This window comes from Podarcis erhardii (genome assembly GCF_964252035.2).
Source record: "Podarcis erhardii genome assembly, chromosome: 4".
Taxonomy (NCBI): domain Eukaryota; kingdom Metazoa; phylum Chordata; class Lepidosauria; order Squamata; family Lacertidae; genus Podarcis; species Podarcis erhardii.
The window spans coordinates 1,710,699-1,731,045 of record NC_138508.1 but is presented as its reverse complement, the minus strand read 5'-3'; the positions used below and the strand labels follow the sequence as shown (position 1 = coordinate 1,731,045).

At 47.7% G+C, this 20,347-nt stretch overlaps 2 protein-coding genes across 2 annotated transcripts in view; one reads left to right on the top strand and one right to left on the bottom strand.

The window, feature by feature from the left end:
• LOC309341280 (hemoglobin subunit beta-like) overlaps window positions 1-20,347 on the bottom strand; it is a 66,395-nt gene that overhangs the window by 27,015 nt on the left and 19,033 nt on the right. The gene's annotated exons all lie outside the window — the stretch shown is intronic.
• On the top strand, window positions 4,397-6,250 carry LOC309340583 (uncharacterized protein). The gene is made up of 3 exons (XM_081859471.1): window positions 4,397-4,819; window positions 4,946-5,072; window positions 6,059-6,250. Exons 1-3 carry the CDS (start codon window positions 4,440-4,442, stop codon window positions 6,152-6,154), a joined length of 603 nt encoding a protein of 200 aa, XP_081715597.1. The 5' UTR covers window positions 4,397-4,439; the 3' UTR covers window positions 6,155-6,250.

The window sequence follows — 20,347 nt, the reverse complement described above, 5'->3', positions numbered from 1 at the left end:
GCCCCCTGAATCTCCAGTGGCAGAGAGTTCCACTGGCCTGAGGACACAACAGGTTCAGATTCTCTCTGTTGTCAAACGAGTCTCGCCAACAACCAGCGATGCTCCTGCAGACTGAGTTATGCTCCTTTAATTCCAATGCTCGCTGGGCGAAAGTGTATTTTTGCTGTGTCAGAATCGCTGCTGCTTGGGTGATCTGCAGCAGAGTCATTTTCACCTCCTCCTGAGCAACACTTCGGCCTCTTGCAGCGGAGCTATCAGGGGGAGCCAGGCCTGACTCAGCAGGAGGCTGGGCAGATCTGCAAAGTCATCCCTGCATATGGAGCTCATGCAGCAAGCCAGGAGGGGGGGGGAGCCCATGGGTGGTGAAGAGAAGGGGCTGCAGGATCAGGACCCCGGAGCAGGGTCCGTGCACCACAGCCTTCCAGAAAGGGATGCCTGAGCAGCTCCTGTTCCAGCCCTGTGAAGAAAGCAAGGGGAGCTCTGAGTGGAGAGAAGAGGCAGCTACAAGGCGCCATGATAGGACTGAATCATCATCATCATCACCATCATCCGAATTGGTAGGCCACCCTATACCCGCGGGTCTCAGGCAGTTCACAGGGTAAAATCACAACGTAAAAACACGAAATGCACATTGAAAACAGAAGCAGCCCAATATGTGCCGTGGACTTGGGGAGTGTTGAAGGAGAGGCAGCTGTCGTCAGGTGCAGGATAAAGGGCCAAGGATAAAGGGTCAAGGCGCTGCCCTCCAGAGCAGGAGAAAACAAGCACGCTCCCTCCTCCATGGGACAACCCTTGAGATATTTGAAGATGGCTCTCATATCTCCTCTCAGTCTCCTCTTCTCCAGGCTTAACATACCCAGCTCCTTCAACCGCTCCTCATACGGCTTGCCTTCCAGACCCTTGATCACCCTGGTCTCCCTCCTCTGCACACCTTCCAGCTTGTCCACATACTTCTTATTAAACTGTGGTGCCCAGAAGTGGACACCATGTTCCAGGTGTGGTCTGCCCAAGGCAGAAGAGAGCAGGACTATGACTTCCCTGGATCTGGACACTAGACTTCTGTGGATGCAGACTAGAATAGTATTAGCTTTTTTTGCTGCTGCTGCATCACGCTGTGGACTCATGTTGAGCTTGTGGTCCACCAAGACTCCTAGATCCTTTTCACATGTACTGCTTCTGTTCCTTGCATTAAATAACCTCAGGTGCAATAGGTTTCTTGAGTTTAGATTTCTTTTAAGAGATCCCTGACACTTTTACACTTTTACATGCCCCAAGGTTGGCAGCAAGGATGAATCTTCAGTGGGAGATCTGCTCAGTTGTCCTCTTGGTGCCATCTGGGGGAGAGCCTGTCCTTCGGGTTGTGGGGAATGAATTCAGCCACAGTCGGGGGGGGGGGAAGGGGTTCTTTCCCCATGAGCTCAAGCGTGTGCTGGGTGAATCCTTTAGACTCCGCAAAGGACACCCCCTTCCATCGCTGCTTTCTCTAGCAGCACTTGTCATGGCGGACTAGCACGGCCTTTCTTAATGGCGCTGGCCAGTACAAATGGGATTTAAGGGCAACAAGTAACAGCGCAGTTCTTGGCGTGTCTAGCTAGAGGGGTGTCTTCTTGAACTTGATGGGTCTTACTCACAGATATTGGGATACGGGTGGCGCTGTGGGTTAAACCACAGAGCCTAGGACTTGCTGATCAGAAGGTCAAAGGTTCAAATCCCCGCGACGGGGTTAGCTCCTGTTGCTTGGTCCTTGCTCCTGCCAACCCAGCAGTTCGAAAGCACATCAAAGTGCAAGTAGATAAATAGGTACCGCTCTGGCAGGAAGGTAAACAGCGTTTCCGTGCACTGCTCTGGTTCGCCAGAAACGGATTAGTCATGCTGGCCACATGACCCAGAAGCTGTATGTCAGCTACCTTGGCCAATAAAGCGAGATGAGCGCCACAACCCCAGAGTCAGCCACGACTGGACCTAATGGTCAGGGGTCCCTTTACCTTTACCCTTTTACTCACAGGTAACTCCCATCACAGAGAAATAGATACCTCTGGCAGGGCTTTAAGGCGAGTTCCTGGGAAATTTGAAACTGCCCTGTCAGATTGGACCAAGATCTATTTAGCCCAGTGCTCTGTCACTGATGGTGGTCAGCCAGGGCATGAGGGTGATGGGTTTTGTCCCCACCCTCAGCAAGGATGGGGAAACCCAAATCTTCTAAGGCTCTGTACTCAAAGTACAGTGAAAGCACATGATTTCCCCCAAAGACTGCTGGGAAGTGTAGTTTACCCCCTCAAAGAGCCACAATACTTAACAAACTGCAGCTCCCGTGATTCAGCTGGAAGCTGAATCTTTGTCTTCAGTGCTGGAGATGGGACAATGTTCTCTCCTGCACCTGAAGGCAGCAAGCCAGCTTGGGGGTGGCAGGCTGTGTTTGTCCTACGATGCCTCACCCCTGTGTCCTCCAGCCCAGCATCTGCCCCTGAAGCAGCCACCTCACTCCCAATGACAGGGGTGGCCCTGGGCAATCCTGGCCACATGCCCTGATCTGTACCAGGGCCCAAGAAAGCATGGCAAACAGAGTTGCAATTGCTTGAGGATAATTGAGTCCATTGAGGAAAATTAATTGCACTTTCAGATGATGATTATTATTTCACCATTTATCAATTGGAATGTAGGACAGGACTCTGCCCCAGGGAGCTCACATTCAGGTTTGACAGCTTGGGGAGAGAACAGCAGAGGGAGAGTTGAAAGCGGCAGGGGTAGGAAGACAGGGAGGTTCAACAAGGGCAAGGATTGGGAGCCCACTGCCTGCCAATGGGAAGCAGAGTCAGACCACATTCCGGAAGACCTCAGGTTCCCCATCCCTGAGCAAGAGCTTCGCTCAGAATATGGGCTTTGAAGCAGAAGAGGTGTACAAAAGGGGGCAGGAATGACAAAAGAATTGAACACTTCTAAAGTGACCCAAAGTCCTACAGCCAGAAAAGTTGAGGTCCCAGGCAGGCGTTTCTCAGGAGAAAGATGATTCTGCGCCCCTTGAAAGGTCACCTGAATCAGTCTGGGCTAATACACACAATCAAGTTTTATTGGCATGAGAATAGTTTAACAAAGTATTGCAGAATTCTGGGGACTTGAAGGTCTAGAATGTCTGCTGAAAGTTCTGTTGGAAATTCCTAGTGCTCCCTCACAGAACTCCATTTCCCAAGGTTCCTTGGGAATGACAAAAGTCAGAGCCTTCTGGGTCAGGCCAAAGGAGACCCATCGAGTCCAGGATCCTCTTCTCCCAATAGCCAACTATGGACCCCAATGGGCAAGCAGGATTGAAGCCCCAGAGCCTCTCCCTTGATGCCGTTTCCTGCAAGTGGGATTCAGAAGAATCGCTGCCTCTGGTGGTGGAGAGAGAGCAGAGCCAGCCAGACTAGGAGCCATTAGAGCTTCTCCTCCATGAATCTGTCTAGTCCTTCTTTCAGGCCACCCAGGTTGACATCTGATGTCTTTCCACAGGGAGAGAGCCACTGCCAAGAGGGCTCTTTCCCTGGTACACTGTAGCTGAATCACCGGAGGTGGACCTCAGTGTCCAGGCTGAGCAATGGGGTGGAGACGCTCCTTCGTGGCTTCCCTATCCAGGGCTGCCTTCAGGTGTCTTTTAAAAGTTGTATAGTTGATTGTCTCCTTGGCTCAGGGGCGGCATTACTCCATAACCATCCGTGCCTCTCCCTTTCTCCTTCCTTCCTTCCTTCCTTCCTTCCTTCCTTCCTTCCTTCCTTCCCTCCAGCCTGTTGATTGTCTACCCCTTCACCATTTCCGCCATCATTGGACCTGCCGCATTCTGGATTACTTGTAGTTTCTGAGTCACCTTCAAAGGTAGCCCCAGGCAAAGCGCATGGTGGTAGTCCCAGCGGGAGAAATGAGAGCATGCACCACTCTGGAGAGACAGTTTGTGGGTAGGAAGGGTCTCATCCTGCATTGCAGATGGAGCCGGTAGACAGCCAACCTGGACACAGAATTGACCTGCACTTCCATGGACAGCTGTGAGTCCAAAATGTCTCCTAGGCTGTGCACCTGGTCCTTCAGAGGCACAGTTACCCCATTCAGGACCAGGGAGTCCTCCACACCTGTCTATCCCTGTCCCCCAAGAACACTTCTCCCAATGGCCAACTATGGACCCCAATGGGCAAGCAGGATTGAAGCCCCAGAGCCTCTCCCTTGATGCCGTTTCCTGCAAGTGGTATCCAGAAGCATCGCTGCCTCTGATGGTGGGGGGGAGAGCAGAGCCAGCCGGACTAGGAGCCATTAGAGCTTCTCCTCCATGAATCTGCCTAGTCCGTCTTTCAGGCCACCCAGGTTGACATCTGATGTCTTTCCACAGGGAGGGAGCCACTGCCAAGAAGGCCCTTTGCCTTGTACCCTGTAGCTGAATCACCGGAGGAGGAGGACCTCAGTGTCTGGTCCGAGCGATGGGGGTGGAGACGCTCCTTTGGGGCTGCCTTCAGATGTCTTCTAAAGCCTTTATACTTGCTTGTCTCCTTGGCACATGCGTGGCATTACTCCATACCCTCCAGGATTTCTCAGGGGAAAAAAGGGATGTCATAAAGAAAATCACAGCATTCTTAGATCAAATCAGAAACCAGGTCGGCTTCTGTAAATCTGGGAGGAGGAGCTTTGGCCCAGGGTATAAAAGGCTCCAGCCCTGGAAGAAGCTCCAGCTCAGCCCAGAAGGTTTTCTCCAGCAGCCGAGAGAAGCTCCCAGCCCACAGCCAGCCATCATGACCGATATCATCACCGCTATTTGGATGAGAATGGATGTGGCCGTCATTGGTGCGGACGCCCTTGGAAGGTAAGGCCAGGGGTTGTTGCCTCTCTAAGCAGCTTGGGCAGGTGCTCCTCTTTCCACCTGGATAATAACCATCCATGCCTCTCCCTTTTTCCTTCCTTCCTTCCTTCCTTCCTTCCTTCTTTGCAGCCTGCTGGTGGTCTACCCCTGGTGCCAGAGGCTCTTCGCTCACTTCGGGAACCTCTCCAGCCCTGACCTCTCATTAGGATCCTCTCCAGCCCTCCTTGCACGAGGTCAAGGAGGCTTTTTCCGAGATGCGTGAACTGCTCTGCGACAAGCTCCACATGGACCCCCTCAACTTCAGGGTGAGGCTGCTCCCCCGCCCCAAAGGGCTGCCTGGCGGGGGGGGGGGACTGGGGGTGCCGTGTGTGTGTGTGTGTGTGTGTGTGTGTGTGTGTGTCACTCTGGGTGGCTCACAGGACATAAAACATTGTAAGACATTAGACATTTCCTGTTACAGGGTTTCCTTCAGATTTCAGTTAGTTGTTTATTTCCTTGACATCTGGTGGGAGGGCATTCCACAGGGCAGGGGCCACTACCAAGAAGGCCCTCTGCCTGCTTCCCTGTAACCTCACCTCTCACACTGAGGGAACCCCCAAAAGGGAGCTGGACCTCAGAGTCTGGGCTGAACAATGGGGGTGGAGACCCTCCTTTGGGTATACAGGGCTGAGGCCTTTCAGGGCTTTCAAGGTCAGCACCAAAACTTTAAATTGTGCTCAGCGATCTTAGCAGCCACTGCCAGTCACCAGTCTAGCTGCCGCATTCTGGATTAGTTGCAGTTTCCACATAGACCTTCAAAGGTAGCCCCACATGGGGGGCATAGCAGTAGTCCAAGCGGGAGATAACTAGAGCATGCACCACTCTGGCGAGACAGTCTGCGGGCAGGTAGGGTCTCATCCTGTGGACCAGATGGAGCTGGGAGACAGCTGCCCTGGAAACAGAAATGACCTGTGCCTCCATGGACAGCTGTGAGTCCAAAATGACTCCCAGGCTGCGCACCTGGTCCTTCAGGGGCACAGTTACCCCATTCAGGACCAGGGAGTCCCCCCCCCACACCCACTTGCTCCCAGTCCACCCTAAACAGTGCTTCTGTCTTGTCAGGATTCAGTCTCAATCTCCTGAATCTGTTGTGGGATCTGTTGTGGGGAGAGGGTGTCCCACACATGGGCCCCCTGGCAGAAGGAGTCACCCTCTCTTTTCTCTTCCAGCTCCTGGGCGAGGTCCTCAGCACCCTCCTGCTAGCCCCCCCTTGGACAGAAATTCACCCCTGCTTACCACCATGCCTTCCACAAGCTGGTCGGGGTGGTGGCTCATGCGCTGGCCTGCCGGTCCCACTGAGACACCCCCAGGGAGAAGCGGCCGCCTCCTGCTGGTCTCCCCTTCCAGGCCCCATGTGACGCTTGACCCTCTAATAAATCCTCCCTCTGCATCTGACCTGGTTTCCTGTGTCTCCTTCTCTGGGACGGAGGGAGGGGACTGGCCTGGGCGTGGGCGGTAGAAACACCTCCTGTTAGTTGGGGGGCTGGGAAAGGGGGGGCTTCTCTGTCACTCAAGAGGAACCATTGAGCACCACTGGGGAGTTTCAGGACTCTGTAGCACTTTGCCCCCCTCCCTGAAGCTGGAGTGCTTTTCGGAACCAGGGATCCCCGCTGTTTCCCCAAATCCTTCATCCTCAAAGCTCCTGCCAGACTGACCCCCCCATGCCCCAATTGCCCCCCCCCCGGTCATCTCCCCACCCAGTTCTGGCCAGTTGCCCTCTCTGTTCTTCCTACTGTGGAGAAATTGGGGGCGAAAGACTCAGAGGGTGTTGCGGACCCTTCCCCTGCTCCGGATTCCATCCCTCTGAATAAGGGGTGGGGGTATCAAGAGGGGCCACCCAGGGAGACCCCCAAGGGCCACTCTCCCCCCGCAATGCCCCTCCCTGCCTCTTTCCAGATGGGTGTCGGGGACGGAGCTGCCTCCGAATCGGCAGAGAGAGGGGGGAATTCATTTCGATTTATCCATTTATTTGTTTATTAAATTTGGAGGTTCAGAGGATATAAAAACACAAAACACGTAATCAAATAAAAACAAATACAAACCAATAAACACCCTCGCCAACATATTTCACACCCATAATAACATCAAAGGAGTTTACCACCTTCATTGGAATGTCAAACAAAGCGATGCAAAATAAAACGCCAGGGGGGCAGCGAACCCGGCAAGTCGCCCTTTGGGGGTCCCAGTATATTACATATTTATACAAACAACCTCTAGGGGTTTCATGTTCACCCTCTACAGACCGCTCTAGTGAGGCTGAGTTGCTGGTTATGGGGGCTGGAGGTCGGACAGCCGTGTCCAAGGCCAGGTAAGGGAGGAAGGTGTGGATGTTGTCTGGGAGGAAGGAAGGCCCAAGAAAGCATTGCAAACAGAGTTTCAATCGCTTGTCTCTTGTGGATAATTGAGCCCATTGAGGATAATTAAGTGCACTTTCAGATTATTATTATTATTATTATTATTATTATTATTATTATTATTATTGGTTTAACAATTGAGGGGCCTTGAAGTGTAGGACAGGACTCTGCTCCAGGGAGCTTACATTAAGGTTTCACAGCGTAAGGAGAGAACAACAGAGGGAAAGTTGGAAGTTCTGTTGGAAATTCCTAGTGCTCCCTCACAGAACTCCATTTCCCAAGGTTCCTTGCGAATGACAAAAGTCAGAGCCTTCTGGGTCAGGCCAAAGGAGACCCATCGAGTCCAGGATCCTCTTCTCCCAATGGCCAACTATGGACCCCAATGGGCAAGCAGGATTGAAGCCCCAGAGCCTCTCCCTTGACGCCGTTTCCTGCAAGTGGGATTCAGAAGAATCGCTGCCTCTGGTGGTGGAGAGAGAGCAGAGCCAGCCAGACTAGGAGCCATTAGAGCTTCTCCTCCATGAATCTGTCTAGTCCTTCTTTCAGGCCACCCAGGTTGACATCTGATGTCTTTCCACAGGGAGGGAGCCACTGCCAAGAGGGCTCTTTCCCTGGTACACTGTAGCTGAATCACCGGAGGTGGACCTCAGTGTCCAGGCTGAGCAATGGGGTGGAGACGCTCCTTCGTGGCTTCCCTATCCAGGGCTGCCTTCAGGTGTCTTTTAAAAGTTGTATAGTTGATTGTCTCCTTGGCTCAGGGGTGGCATTACTCCATAACCATCCGTGCCTCTCCCTTTCTCCTTCCTTCCTTCCTTCCTTCCTTCCTTCCTTCCTTCCTTCCTTCCTTCCCTCCAGCCTGTTGATTGTCTACCCCTTCACCATTTCCGCCATCATTGGACCTGCCGCATTCTGGATTACTTGTAGTTTCTGAGTCACCTTCAAAGGTAGCCCCAGGCAAAGCGCATGGTGGTAGTCCCAGCGGGAGAAATGAGAGCATGCACCACTCTGGAGAGACAGTTTGTGGGTAGGGAGGGTCTCATCCTGCATTGCAGATGGAGCCGGTAGACAGCCAACCTGGACACAGAATTGACCTGCACTTCCATGGACAGCTGTGAGTCCAAAATGTCTCCTAGGCTGTGCACCTGGTCCTTCAGAGGCACAGTTACCCCATTCAGGACCAGGGAGTCCTCCACACCTGTCTATCCCTGTCCCCCAAGAACACTACTTCTGTCCTGTCAGGATTCAGCCTCAATCTGTTGAATCCGTAGTGGGATCTGTTGTGGGGAGAGGGCGTTCCGCACACGGGGCCCCTGGCAGAAGGAGTCACCCCCTCGTTTCTCTTCCAGCTCCTGGATGAAGTCCTCAGCACCCTCCTGGCTGTGCATTATGGGAAGGAATTCAGCCCTGCTTACCACCATGCCTTCCACAAGCTGGTTGGGGAGGTGGCACATGCGCTGGCCCACAGGTACCACTGACACACCCCCAGGGAGAAGCGGCCACCTCCTGCTGGTCTCTCCACCCCCCAGGGAAGAAGAGGAGCCTTCCTTTGTCCAGTGCTTCTTCCTGCTTCTTCCATGTGGTAGTTTGAAGTCTTGTTGCAACAATAAAGATCAGGCCAAGTGGCTGCTGTTTTGCTCCAATACTCTTGACTGGTGTCTTTGTTTGACAATCCAAGTGAGCCTGAGGGATGTTCCCGTCACAGCAGATATGTCAGTGGAGCCGGCACTTTGATGCTACAGCCACGTGGCATCCATTAAGAGGGACCACTGCCCAATCGACTGTTTCAGCCCAGCCTGGTGCCAACGCCATGCCGCCTAATGAGTTTGTGCAACACACAAGTTACGACAGCCGTCCTTGCAATGAGGCCCACGTGCCGAGTTACTAGCAGAGCAGGTTGGCTTTGCAAGAGCCAAGATGAAATATACTCAAAGTCGAGTGTGGATTTCATGCTCTTTATTCAGCTCATAGTAGTGGGGAACAAAAGTTCCCCAAAGAATCCTCTTTATATACATTATTTACACAATGGGTTGCATGTGATTCCAGGATTCTCCTGTAGGCCAATCAGGTTGCGGATTCACTTCCACCTGGAGTTGGATTGGGTGGCTCCTGCGGACCAATCAAACTGCTGCATTCTGGATCCTATTGTTCTAGGACCAATCAAACTGCTGCATTCTGGATCCTATTGTTCTAGGACCAATCAGACTGCTGCATTTTGGATCCTATTCAACTCAGTACATAACACAAGAGATCCAGAAACTGAATCACAGAGCTGTAAGGAACTCCAAGGGTCATCTAGTCCAGCCCTCTGCAATGCAGTTATCTCAGCTAAAGCAACCATGACTGATGGCCATCCAACCTCTGCTTCAAAACCTCCAAGGAAGGAGAGTCCACCTTCTCCCATGGGAGACCGTTCCACTGCCAAACAGCTCTTGCTGTCTGATACGGAAAGGGGGGGTGCCTTCTTTCACCCTTCCGCCGGTCACCAGAGGGTCCGAGGCGATGACCTCAAGGGCACCCAGCCCTACATTCACCCCTCAGCTTCACACCGTTGCACAAGCACCACACCCTACCCCAAGCCCCAAAATTAAAGTGCCTTTCCCTTTTCCACATGGGCGAAATAAGCCCAAACTCTTAAGCCTCTTTCTCTTAAGCCTCTTTCCCGCTCTAGCTTTACTGTGGGTTGACCGTACGAAGCTGTATTCCCTATTCCTTTCAATGGCTGTGTTCTACCCAATCAGAACCATGCATTCGTCTTTGCAGAGCTAGCTCAGCGAGCTCCTGCACGCCTCATTTAACCTCTTGACAAGCTGCTGACGGCTCCCCGCTGGGAGAACAATGGAACCGAAACTTGTGAACCCATAAAAGTGTCAAATCCTGCAACAAAAACTTCTAAAATTCGTATAAAATCCACCGCAGCTCCGATTTCCTTGGTTTTGGTGTCGATCGACTCAGTTTCTTCAGGACTCCATGACACCTCCTCTGCCTCCATAATCCCTCGAGTGAGGAGTCACATACTCAGGAAGACCCTAATCCGGTCAAATCACTCTGCCCAACCTTTCCTCCGGGCAATGCCAGGTGGCAGACTTTACATACTTGGACTATTGTCTTCTCATCACCGGCACTCAGGAAGCGCTTATCCGCGCATATCTCCAGCTCTGCATATTCCCCCTCCCTCTTCCATATGTTAATCTGTGTAACCCATCCTCTCTTTAAAATATTCATGATGTAATCTGTGTAACCCAACCTCTCTCTAATGTATTCATGATGTAACTATGATGTATTTTGCACTGTATTCTGGGACGTGGAGGGAAGTTTCAAAAACTCATGTCACCCCTTTCTTGCTGTTCAATCTCGCCTTGAACCTGTTGCGCAATAAACTCGGATCTTCTGCAGCTTGCTCCTGTCTCCGGCTGAGCTCATTTTCCTCCGCAGGGACCCACGGACTTAGTCCGACGAGCTGGGTGGCAGAGCAGCCTCGCACCCAGATTTTACTGTAACACTGTCAGAACACATTTCTGAACATTTAATCGGAATCTCCTTTCTTGCAACTTGAAGCCATTTGTTCAAGTCCTCCTCTCCAGAGCAGGAGAAAACAAGGTTGTTCCCTCTTCCATGGGACAACCCTTGAGATATTTGAAGATGGCTCTCATATCTCCTCTCAGTCTCTTCTTGCCACTCCTCTTTTGTTGGTATTGCTTCTTGCTTCCATCTTTGGGCTAGTAATATTCTTGCTGTAGTAGTCACATATTAAAACAGGGTTTTAAAAAATCATTCTTATGTATTTCTAAACCTACCAAAAGACCTTCTATTTTTTTTGGGGGGGGGGGGATGTATATTTCAACATTTTTAACATTTCATTATAAATCATTTCCCAGACGTCTTTCACTTTTTTACATTCCCACCACGTGTGGTAAAATGTGCCCTCTTTTTCTTTACATTTCCAACATTTATTATTTGTTTTGTACATTTTCGCTAGTTTTACCGGTGTTCTATAGCATCTGTACATCATTTCTGTTATATTTTAATGCACTGCAGGCTGTAAAGTTTATTCCCTCTTTCCATAACCTCCCCCAATCGTCTCTTGGTATATTATGCCCTAGTTCCTCCCCTTTAAATTATTGGATACTAGTTCCTCCCCTTTAAATGCCCAAGGGCTTAAAAGGATGATAAGAAATGACTCTGTTAACAACTCACCAACTCAAACTATGGATGAAGTGAGGTCCTGTCAAGTCTTGCAAACGAACCAGATAATGCTTGAGATTCACCGATACACTCATAGGTGGATGAACCGCAGACAAATTACTATGTCCTTGTCTCAGCTCCTGAATTACCATTACCGAAATGTAGATCTAGAAAATTTCCACTTCCTGCCTACCTTGAGAAACACCATGCGCCTATTTATGACCTTTAGGTCATCAACCCTCCCATCTCGACTCATGGAGATAAAGGATACTCTATGGTGGTTCCATTCTCTCCGCCCAGTGAGGGTATTTAAGGACGAAACAAGGAGGCAATTGGTCCCTTGCATAGAGTCAAAGCTAATGCAGATAAGGGAAACCAAGCTCAACACTAGAAACACTAATTGCCCGAAGGAAGAAAAGAACTCTGTAAGCCTAGAATTACAAGACCTGAAGAAGAGGCTAATGAGTATAAAGACTGAGATTTCTACCCAAAATATAAGGACAGTAGAGCCTAGAGCACAATATTTAAAGACGTCCAACAGCTCTTTATCCCATAGAAAGACATCAGTGCAACTCCCTGTTCCCTTTTCAAACGACACCAAATTAGATGAGGAATTTGGCGCCTCCGACATTTCTATGGCAACACCACCTAAAGAACTCTATGTTGCTGACAATCTGGAGATATCCAGCACCAAATCTACATCTGGACCTTTGCCTAATGTTCCAAAAACTTACCAGAATGATCAACCTTCTCTACTGTACTCCTGGCGAGACAGGATGGACAGATCTTCCGAATTCGAAGCTGGCTCTTTGTTGGCCAGTGATCCACATTTTATAACACATACCTCATTAATACTTCCACAGCCACAGATAGAACCAACAATCCTCCAATCAACCCAGGAGGGAGAGGGGGATTGACAGTTAACGAAACACCATGGGACTGTTCCCCCCGCTTGGGGTGCGGTTGGTTGGGTTTTATCTTCTAGGGATACTTACCCTATCAGACCTCCACCTCTTTCCCATACCACTTTGACCCAGGAGTCCTGGCCCAAGGATGACTTGTTATTGAGGGGATGTTACCCATCTATTGGGGAGGCTAGTATGGGATCTGGGATTTCCACTATTGAAGGGCTAGGGAGGAATGGCGGTGGGGCTAGATATCTCTATCGGCGAAGGGTTTCGAGATGCAGTGATCCTTGAACCTCTTCCAATCTACGCCCCATCCCAAGGGATGATGGTAGGGAGAGCAAGGATTACACACCTCCGTCATTGGTGCTGTGCAATGCCAGGTCCATAGGCAACAAAACCGCCACCATGCGTGACTTTTTTGTCTCGCAGGGGATTGACCTGGCTTGCGTGACGGAGACCTGGGTACGGGAAGGCGAAGTAGTCTCCCTACATGAGATAACACCCCCAGGTTTCTCTGTCCTCCATCAATCGCGGACTGTGGGTTGGGGGGGAGGAGTAGCGTTGTTATTCCGGGAGGATTGCTCTTTCAGAGCTCTGCCATCACCGGCGATCTCCGGCATTGAATGTGTTGGTCTCGTGTGGGGCACCAAGGAGAGCTTGGATGTCTGGCTGGTGTACCGACCACCCAGCACACCAGCAGCCACCCTGTCAGACCTGCTGGAGGTGGTGGCAGGCTGGGCCTGCCTTGCGCCCTCCGGCCATTCGCTGGCCCAGAAAGCTGCCTGGCTCCTTCAGCAAAGGAGTTCCCAAACCTACTGGTTTTGGGAGACTTCAACGTCCATGCCGATGCCGCTCCCTCCTCACAGGCTCTGGACCTAGTGACTTCCATGGCAACACTAGGGCTCTCCCAGGTTGTTTTGGGCCCCACTCATCAAGCAGGCCACACGCTGGATCTGATCTTTGGGGCTGGCATAGATGTGATCATACTCCCTGCTGTGGAAGTGCCATGGTCTGATCACTATGCTCTGAAAGCCAAGATTGACTTCCTGCTCCTCCCCAGCTCGGGTGGCGAACCTATTTGGGCTCGTCCGCGAAAACTGATGGATCCTGATAGATTCTGACAAGCCTTGCGGAACCCTGCTCCTCCTGGCGACTCATTAGATGACCTTGTTGAGGACTGGAATAACCGGCTCTTGGCAGCCATTGATGAGATCGAGCCTAAGCGCCCTCTGCGACCCCGTCGAAACTGGGCCCCTTGGTTTACTGAGGAGCTCTGGAAAATGAAGCGGGATCTCAGACGGCTAGAGCGAGTATGGCGACGGACTCGTGACGGAGCCTCAAGAACATCTTATAGGACGCTTATGAAAGCCTATGAGATGGCTATGAAAGCTGCTAAGAAATCTTACTTTGCAGCTTCCATTGCATCCACTAGCTCTCGCCCAGAACAACTTTTTAGAATAATTAGGTCAATAACGTTCTTAGGAGGACAACCAAATTTAAGCACAAATTCGACCCACAGCTGTGAGGCATTCGCAAGTTTTTTTGCGGAGAAAGTCCTGTTGCTCCGCCGTGACCTCCCTGCCAATTTACATACAGTGACTGAACTGGAGGCCCCTCGACTGACTTCAGGTCCAGTGTTGGACCATTTCGATCGGATACTCCCTATTGATGTGGATAGATTCCTCCAAGCTGATAGGCCCACCACCTGCCTCCTTGATCCGTGCCTGTCTTGGCTGATTAGCGAGTGTCCAGATGTTGCGCGGACCCCCCTGGTTGAAATTATCAATTTGTCGACTTCCGGAGGCGGCGCAAAACGGCAATGGCGGTCCTCTTTACCCTGTGAAGAGGGGCTCCGCGAAAAAGGGTCGTCCGCTGCGGCAAAGCGGAGACCCGTCAAGAAAAACCACAGGCAGAGCGAGCCTGTGACCGTGGGACTCGCGGGCGCCCAAAGCCCCCCCAGAAACGTAGAAGGAACCCCGTAAGGGGCTCCGGAACGGAAAAGGGGGAGCGGCGCTGTGAGTTCATCGCTCTTTTCGTGGATGCAAAGCCGCGCTGCTGCTGCCGATGAGCGCTGACCTTTCTTCTTGAAAACATCGAATTTGACAGCTACATACCCGTGTGTAAGGGGTACTAAATTTTGGACTAATTTTATGGATTTGGACTGAAAACGGGAGGCGAGTAACAGGAAGTCCGTCTTCCGATCCTGCTAACTAGATCAAAGCAAGGACTGAAGTGCGCTGTAGCGCCCAAGGACTGAAGTGCGCTGTAGCGCCCAAAAAGGATCGTAAAAACAGAACAAAGGTGCATTGACAGACTTTGTTTCTAGAAGTTAAAAGGGAAACTTTTGTGAAGCTTGTGGACTTAATTCTTGGAACTTTCTTCCTATTTTTGAGATATACGGAGTTAAAAGGGATAACCTAGTCGTCGGGCTGCCAGAGTGTAACAGAGAACTGTCAAACTGCTGATACTGTTGCTGAAGTTCAAACTGTTACATAGACTGAGAAACTAACGTTTAAACATTGTTTCTGGGACCATTCTTGACACCTTGTGGCTTTTAATCAAGAAATAGAAAGCTTTGGGAACCTTCCTTTTGTATTCAGGAATTACAAAGACTTAATACGGGATTATAGGAACTTCAATGGCGGAAAAGAGTTCTTTCCTTTCTTGAAATTTTGAAATACTCCCCCTAGAGGATTGTGGAGACATAGAGGCCTGGGAACTGTACTTTATTGAGACTTCTTGTGGTTTAATTGTTTATATTTTGAACTTGTCTCTCTCATGGAATAAAAGACAATTTGACCTTGAACTGAGGCAGGTGTGGAATGAGTGGCCCAGGGAAAACAAGAGCAGCCAAAGCTAAAGAAAAAGAAAAAGAAAAGAAGCCTGTGCAACTTGTTCAAACAACTTTAACTCATCAACGTAGATCATCTGTCCCAACTGTGCTAACAGCACAGGAGGTGGAAATTGAGCAGCCTGCTACAGAAGATATGGCAACTGGAGGATCTGAATCAGTCCTGAAACAAATTCTGGAGCAACTGGCAATTTTAAATCAAAAGGTGGACAATCAATCAACAAAAATTGACCAAGCCACATCCTCTATTGGTAAATTAACTGAGCAGGTTTCCCAGCATACTCAGGCAATTGACAATTTGCAAGGAGCTACGGCTGAAAATTATAAATTAGCTGTGGAAGCTAATCAAAAAGCAGAGCAGGCAAACCGAAAAGTTGATGAGATTAAAGGGGAAGTTAGGCCTTTGAAAAGACAAGTAGGGGAACAACAAGCCTACCTGTCACTGGTTGAATTGAAAAGTAAGGAAAATAACCTCAGGTTAAGGGCCATCCCAGAATTGGAGGCAGGCAACTTAGAGGGATTTCTGACACTTCTATTTTCTAAATTCTGGGGAATTGAGGAAGATAAAGACTTTAAAATCGTGACGGCCTTTAGACTGGGAAGATCGGTAAAGAAAGATAAGGCTAGAGACTGTTTGGTTATTTTGAGATCAAGAGAGGAAAGAGATAAGATATTAGGCCTACATTTCAAAAAATCCTTGGAGATAGAAGGTAAAAAGGTTGAAATCTACAGAGATATTCCCAAACATCTATTGGATCTTAGGACCACCTACACAGACCTGACCAAATTGTTAAGACATAACGCAATTCCTTATAGGTGGGAGTTTCCACAAGGACTATCATTTACTTATAAAGAAAGGAAAGTAAGAATTAAATCACCTGAGGATCAGCAGAAGTTCCTACACGACCACGAGGAGGATCTTCAAAAAGGAGCTGCAGCTTCTTGGCCACCACCACCACCGGGACCACCACCAAAACCTACACCGTCTGGATCTGGACCAGCACCACTACCTCCGGGACCGGAGGAAAACCTAGACACCCCATTGTAAGACCCACCAACTAAACCAGGATGTCTCTGCAGCTTCTTAGCTGGAATATAAATGGCGGAAACTCTCCGGAAAAAAGAAGAAAAGTATTTCATATTTTGAAAAAAGAACAATTGGACATTATTTGCCTGCAAGAAACACATGTGACAAGGCTCCATAGAAAAGTGTTAATCAATAAAAGATTAGGCCAAGAATTTATTTCTTCGGATAAAGTTAAGAAAAGAGGAGTGGTGATTTATGCAAAGGAGAGCCTGTCACCGAAATTTCTATTTAAAGATGAACACGGCAGAATTTTGGCGATTGAAATTCAGACGCAAGGAGAAAAACTTTTGATATTAGGAATATATGCTCCAAATGAAGGAAAATCGGAATTCTTCAGGAAGCTGCATGAGATTATGCTGGACTACTTAGACTACAACAACATTATTATGTTGGGCGATATGAATGGGGTCGTATCTGTAAACATGGATAAGTCGCAAAGTGCCAACATAACGAAAGATGGCAGACTACCTAAAACTTTCTTTGAAATGACTGACAATATGGACTTAATTGACATATGGAGGGTTAAGAACCCCTTAGGAAAAGAAGGAACTTTCTTTTCTGAAGCTCATCTGACATGGACACGAATCGACCAAATATGGATAACTAGAGGACTGGTACCTAAGACTAGAAAAGTGGAAATCTGCCCAAAAACTTGCTCCGACCATAATGCTTTGAAAGTGGAATTGAGACTTAACATAACCGGATCCTTTAGATGGAAAATGAATGACACCTTATTAAGGGATCAGGAGATTGTTAAGAAGGCCCAAAAAACTTTAAAAGACTATTTTGAAATAAATCTAAACACCACTGTGGAAAAAAGAACAATCTGGGACGCAAGTAAAGCAGTTATGAGAGGGTTTCTAATACAACAAAATACGATTAAGAAAAAGTTCTGGAATGAAAAGGAGAAGATATTGGAGAAAATAAGAGAAGGAGAGAAAAAAATTAAGATCCAGGCCCAAATCGAAGGAAGTGCTGAGAGAAGTGAAATTTTTCCAAGCACAATATTCGAAATTGATAAATCAAGAAGAGAAGGAAAATAAGAGAAGGAGAGAAAAAATTAAGATCTAGGCCCAAGTCGAAGGAAGTGCTGAGAGAGGTGAAATTTTTCCAGGCACAATACTCGAAATTGATAAATCAAGAGGTGGAATGGAAAATTAAACAAATGAAACAAAGATCCTTTGAATCAGCAAAGAAGTGTGGGAAACTGCTAGCATGGCAGTTGAAAAAGAGACAAAAACCTAACACAGTTACAAATCTAGAGATTGAAGGGAGAATGGTTCAGAAACCCGAGGAAATTAGAAAGTGTTTCCAGAGATATTTTAAAGAACTTTATTCACAAGGGCCACAGAAAGACTTTGAGATGGATCAATTCCTTAAAACTAATGGATTACAAAAAATAACTCAGGAAATGAGAACTACCCTGAATAGTAATATCACCCAGCAAGAAATTGAAAGTGCCATTCAGAACCTTCAACTAGGCAAATCTCCAGACCCTGATGGACTTACCTCCAAATATTATAAGGTTTTGAAGGACTATTTGATACAACCTCTGTTGGAGGTCTGCAATCAGATTATGGAGGGGAGGAAGGCACCGGAGACGTGGAAAGAAGCTTTCATCACATTGATACCTAAACAAGAAACTGAAAAGACCCAGCTTAAGAACTACCGCCCCATCTCACTCCTAAATGTGGATTACAATTTTTTTGCGGATATTTTAGCAAGTAGGTTTAAAAAAGTACTTAATGAAGTGATCCATAAGGACCAGGCTGGCTTTCTCCCCGGTAGGCATTTGTTTGATAATACAAGAAACATTATTGACATTTTGGAACTTCTACAAACAAATCTTAATACTAGAGCGGTTTTAATCTTTATTGATGCGGAGAAAGCCTTTGACAACATTTCTTGGATGTTTATGAAGAAAAATTTGGAAGGGATGGGAGTCGGGCGGGGGTTTGAAAATGGAATAGAAGCAATCTACTCAGAGCAAAAAGCTAAACTGATTGTTAACAATGTGGTGACAGAGGAGTTCAAAATAGAAAAAGGGACACGACAGGGGTGCCCCCTATCCCCCCTATTGTTTATTTCAGTCCTGGAGGTGCTATTGAACATGATTAGAAAGGACCGGTCTGTACAAGGAATTGAGGTCGGAGTGAAACAATACAAACTGAAAGCTTTTGCAGATGACTTAGTATTAACATTACAGGAGCCAGTCTCTAGCACTAAAAGAGTGTTAGAATTAATTTCTGATTTTGGTCGGGTGGCGGGATTTAAGTTGAACAAGCAAAAAACTAAGGTTCTAGCAAAAAATTTGACAACTACAGAAACAGATGAGTTCCTGAAAGAAACAGAATTAAATGTGGTTAAAAAAGTAAAATATCTAGGGGTGTACTTGACCTCCAAAAATTTGAATTTGTTTAAAGATAATTATGAGAAATGTTGGTCAGAAATCAAAAGAGACTTGGAAATTTGGTCAAGATTGAAACTTTCCTTGTTGGGCCGGATAGCAGCTATAAAGATGAATGTATTGCCGAAAATGTTATTTCTGTTTCAGGCCCTACAGATCGTGGACAAAGTGGAATGTTTTGGAAAGTGGCAGAAGGATATTTCCAAGTTTGTTTGGCAGGGCAAAAAGCCCCGAATAAAGTTTAAAATACTAACCGATGCGAAAGAAAGAGGGGGATTTGCCCTGCCAGACTTGAGGTTATATTATGAATCTGTAGCCTTCTGCTGGTTGAAAGATTGGATCTTATTGGAAAACACTGATGTCCTAGATCTGGAAGGGTTTGACAATGCTTTTGGGTGGCATGCATATTTGTGGTATGACAAGGTTAAAGTTCACAAATTGTTTAAAAACCATATTGTCAGAAGAGCAATTTTGATGGTCTGGACAAAATATAAGGACTTATTGGAGAGTAAGACTCCGAGGTGGCTCTCACCGGTGGAGGCCAAGGCACGTAAGAGACTCAACATGGAAGCCTACTGGCCTAAATATTGGGAAATAATTGAAAAAATTGGAGACAATTGGAGGCTGCTGAGCTTGGAAAAATTGAAAAACAAGGTGCGAGATTGGTTGCATTATGCTCAAATCCAGGAGGTTTTTAAAGTGGATAAAAAGGTTGGATTCCAGGTGGAAAAATCGAAACTAGAGACAGAACTGTTAGAGCCAAAAAATAAATTACTTTCGAGAATGTATAATTTGCTGCTTAAATGGAATACACAGGACGAGACAGTCAAATCCGCCATGATAAAATGGGCACAGGGCTTGGGGCACAACATTATGTTTGAAGACTGGGAAAGGTTATGGAACACCGGAATGAAATTTACGGCATGTAGTGCCTTGAAGGAAAATATTATGAAAATGATATACCGGTGGTACATGACCCCAGTCAAACTTGCTAAGATATATCACCTGTCTGATAACAAATGTTGGAAATGTAAAGAGGCGGAAGGGACATTCTTTCACCTCTGGTGGACTTGCCCGAAAGTGAAGGCCTTTTGGGAGATGATTCATAATGAATTAAAAAAGGTACTTAGATTTACCTTACCTAAGAAACCGGAGGCCTTTCTTCTGGGCATTGTGGACCAGAGAGTACTTAAGAAAGATAGAACTTTTTTTATGTATGCTACCACAGCAGCAAGGATCCTGATTGCTAAGCATTGGAAGACACAAGATTTACCCACGCTGGAGGAATGGCAGACGCAGTTGATGGACTATATGGAACTGGCTGAAATGACTGGCAGAATCCGAGACTTGGGAGAAGAAACAATCGAGGAGGACTGGGAAAAATTTAAAGACTATTTGAAAAAACATTACAAGTTGTATGAATGTTAAAAAATGCTCTTTATAGAAATTCTTGCTTCAGCATTGGTAAATTAATGAAATGGAAATTAAGGTACAAGAAGTTAAAGGTGGAATAATGAAATAACTTTATTATGTTTAAGTTAAAACATATAAGATTTGGGTTATAATAGTTTTGAAATTAGGCAACATGATAAAATGAAAGATACAATAAGTTTGGAAATAAGTTAACAAATTGCTGATATTTTGTATTACAGAGAATGCAGGGTTTGGAGGATGTGGGGAAGTCCAATAGATGTGTTGGAAAA

Bases quoted from the DNA above. Each gene is read 5' to 3' on its own strand.
- LOC309340583 (XM_081859471.1), top strand. From the start codon at position 4,440: ATGGGGGTGGAGACGCTCCTTTGGGGCTGCCTTCAGATGTCTTCTAAA. The intron at 4,820-4,945 runs GTAAGGCCAGGG...CCTTCTTTGCAG, and splicing joins GGTGCGGACGCCCTTGGAAG to CCTGCTGGTGGTCTACCCCT. The intron at 5,073-6,058 runs GCGTGAACTGCT...CCCTCCTGCTAG, and splicing joins AAGGAGGCTTTTTCCGAGAT to CCCCCCCTTGGACAGAAATT.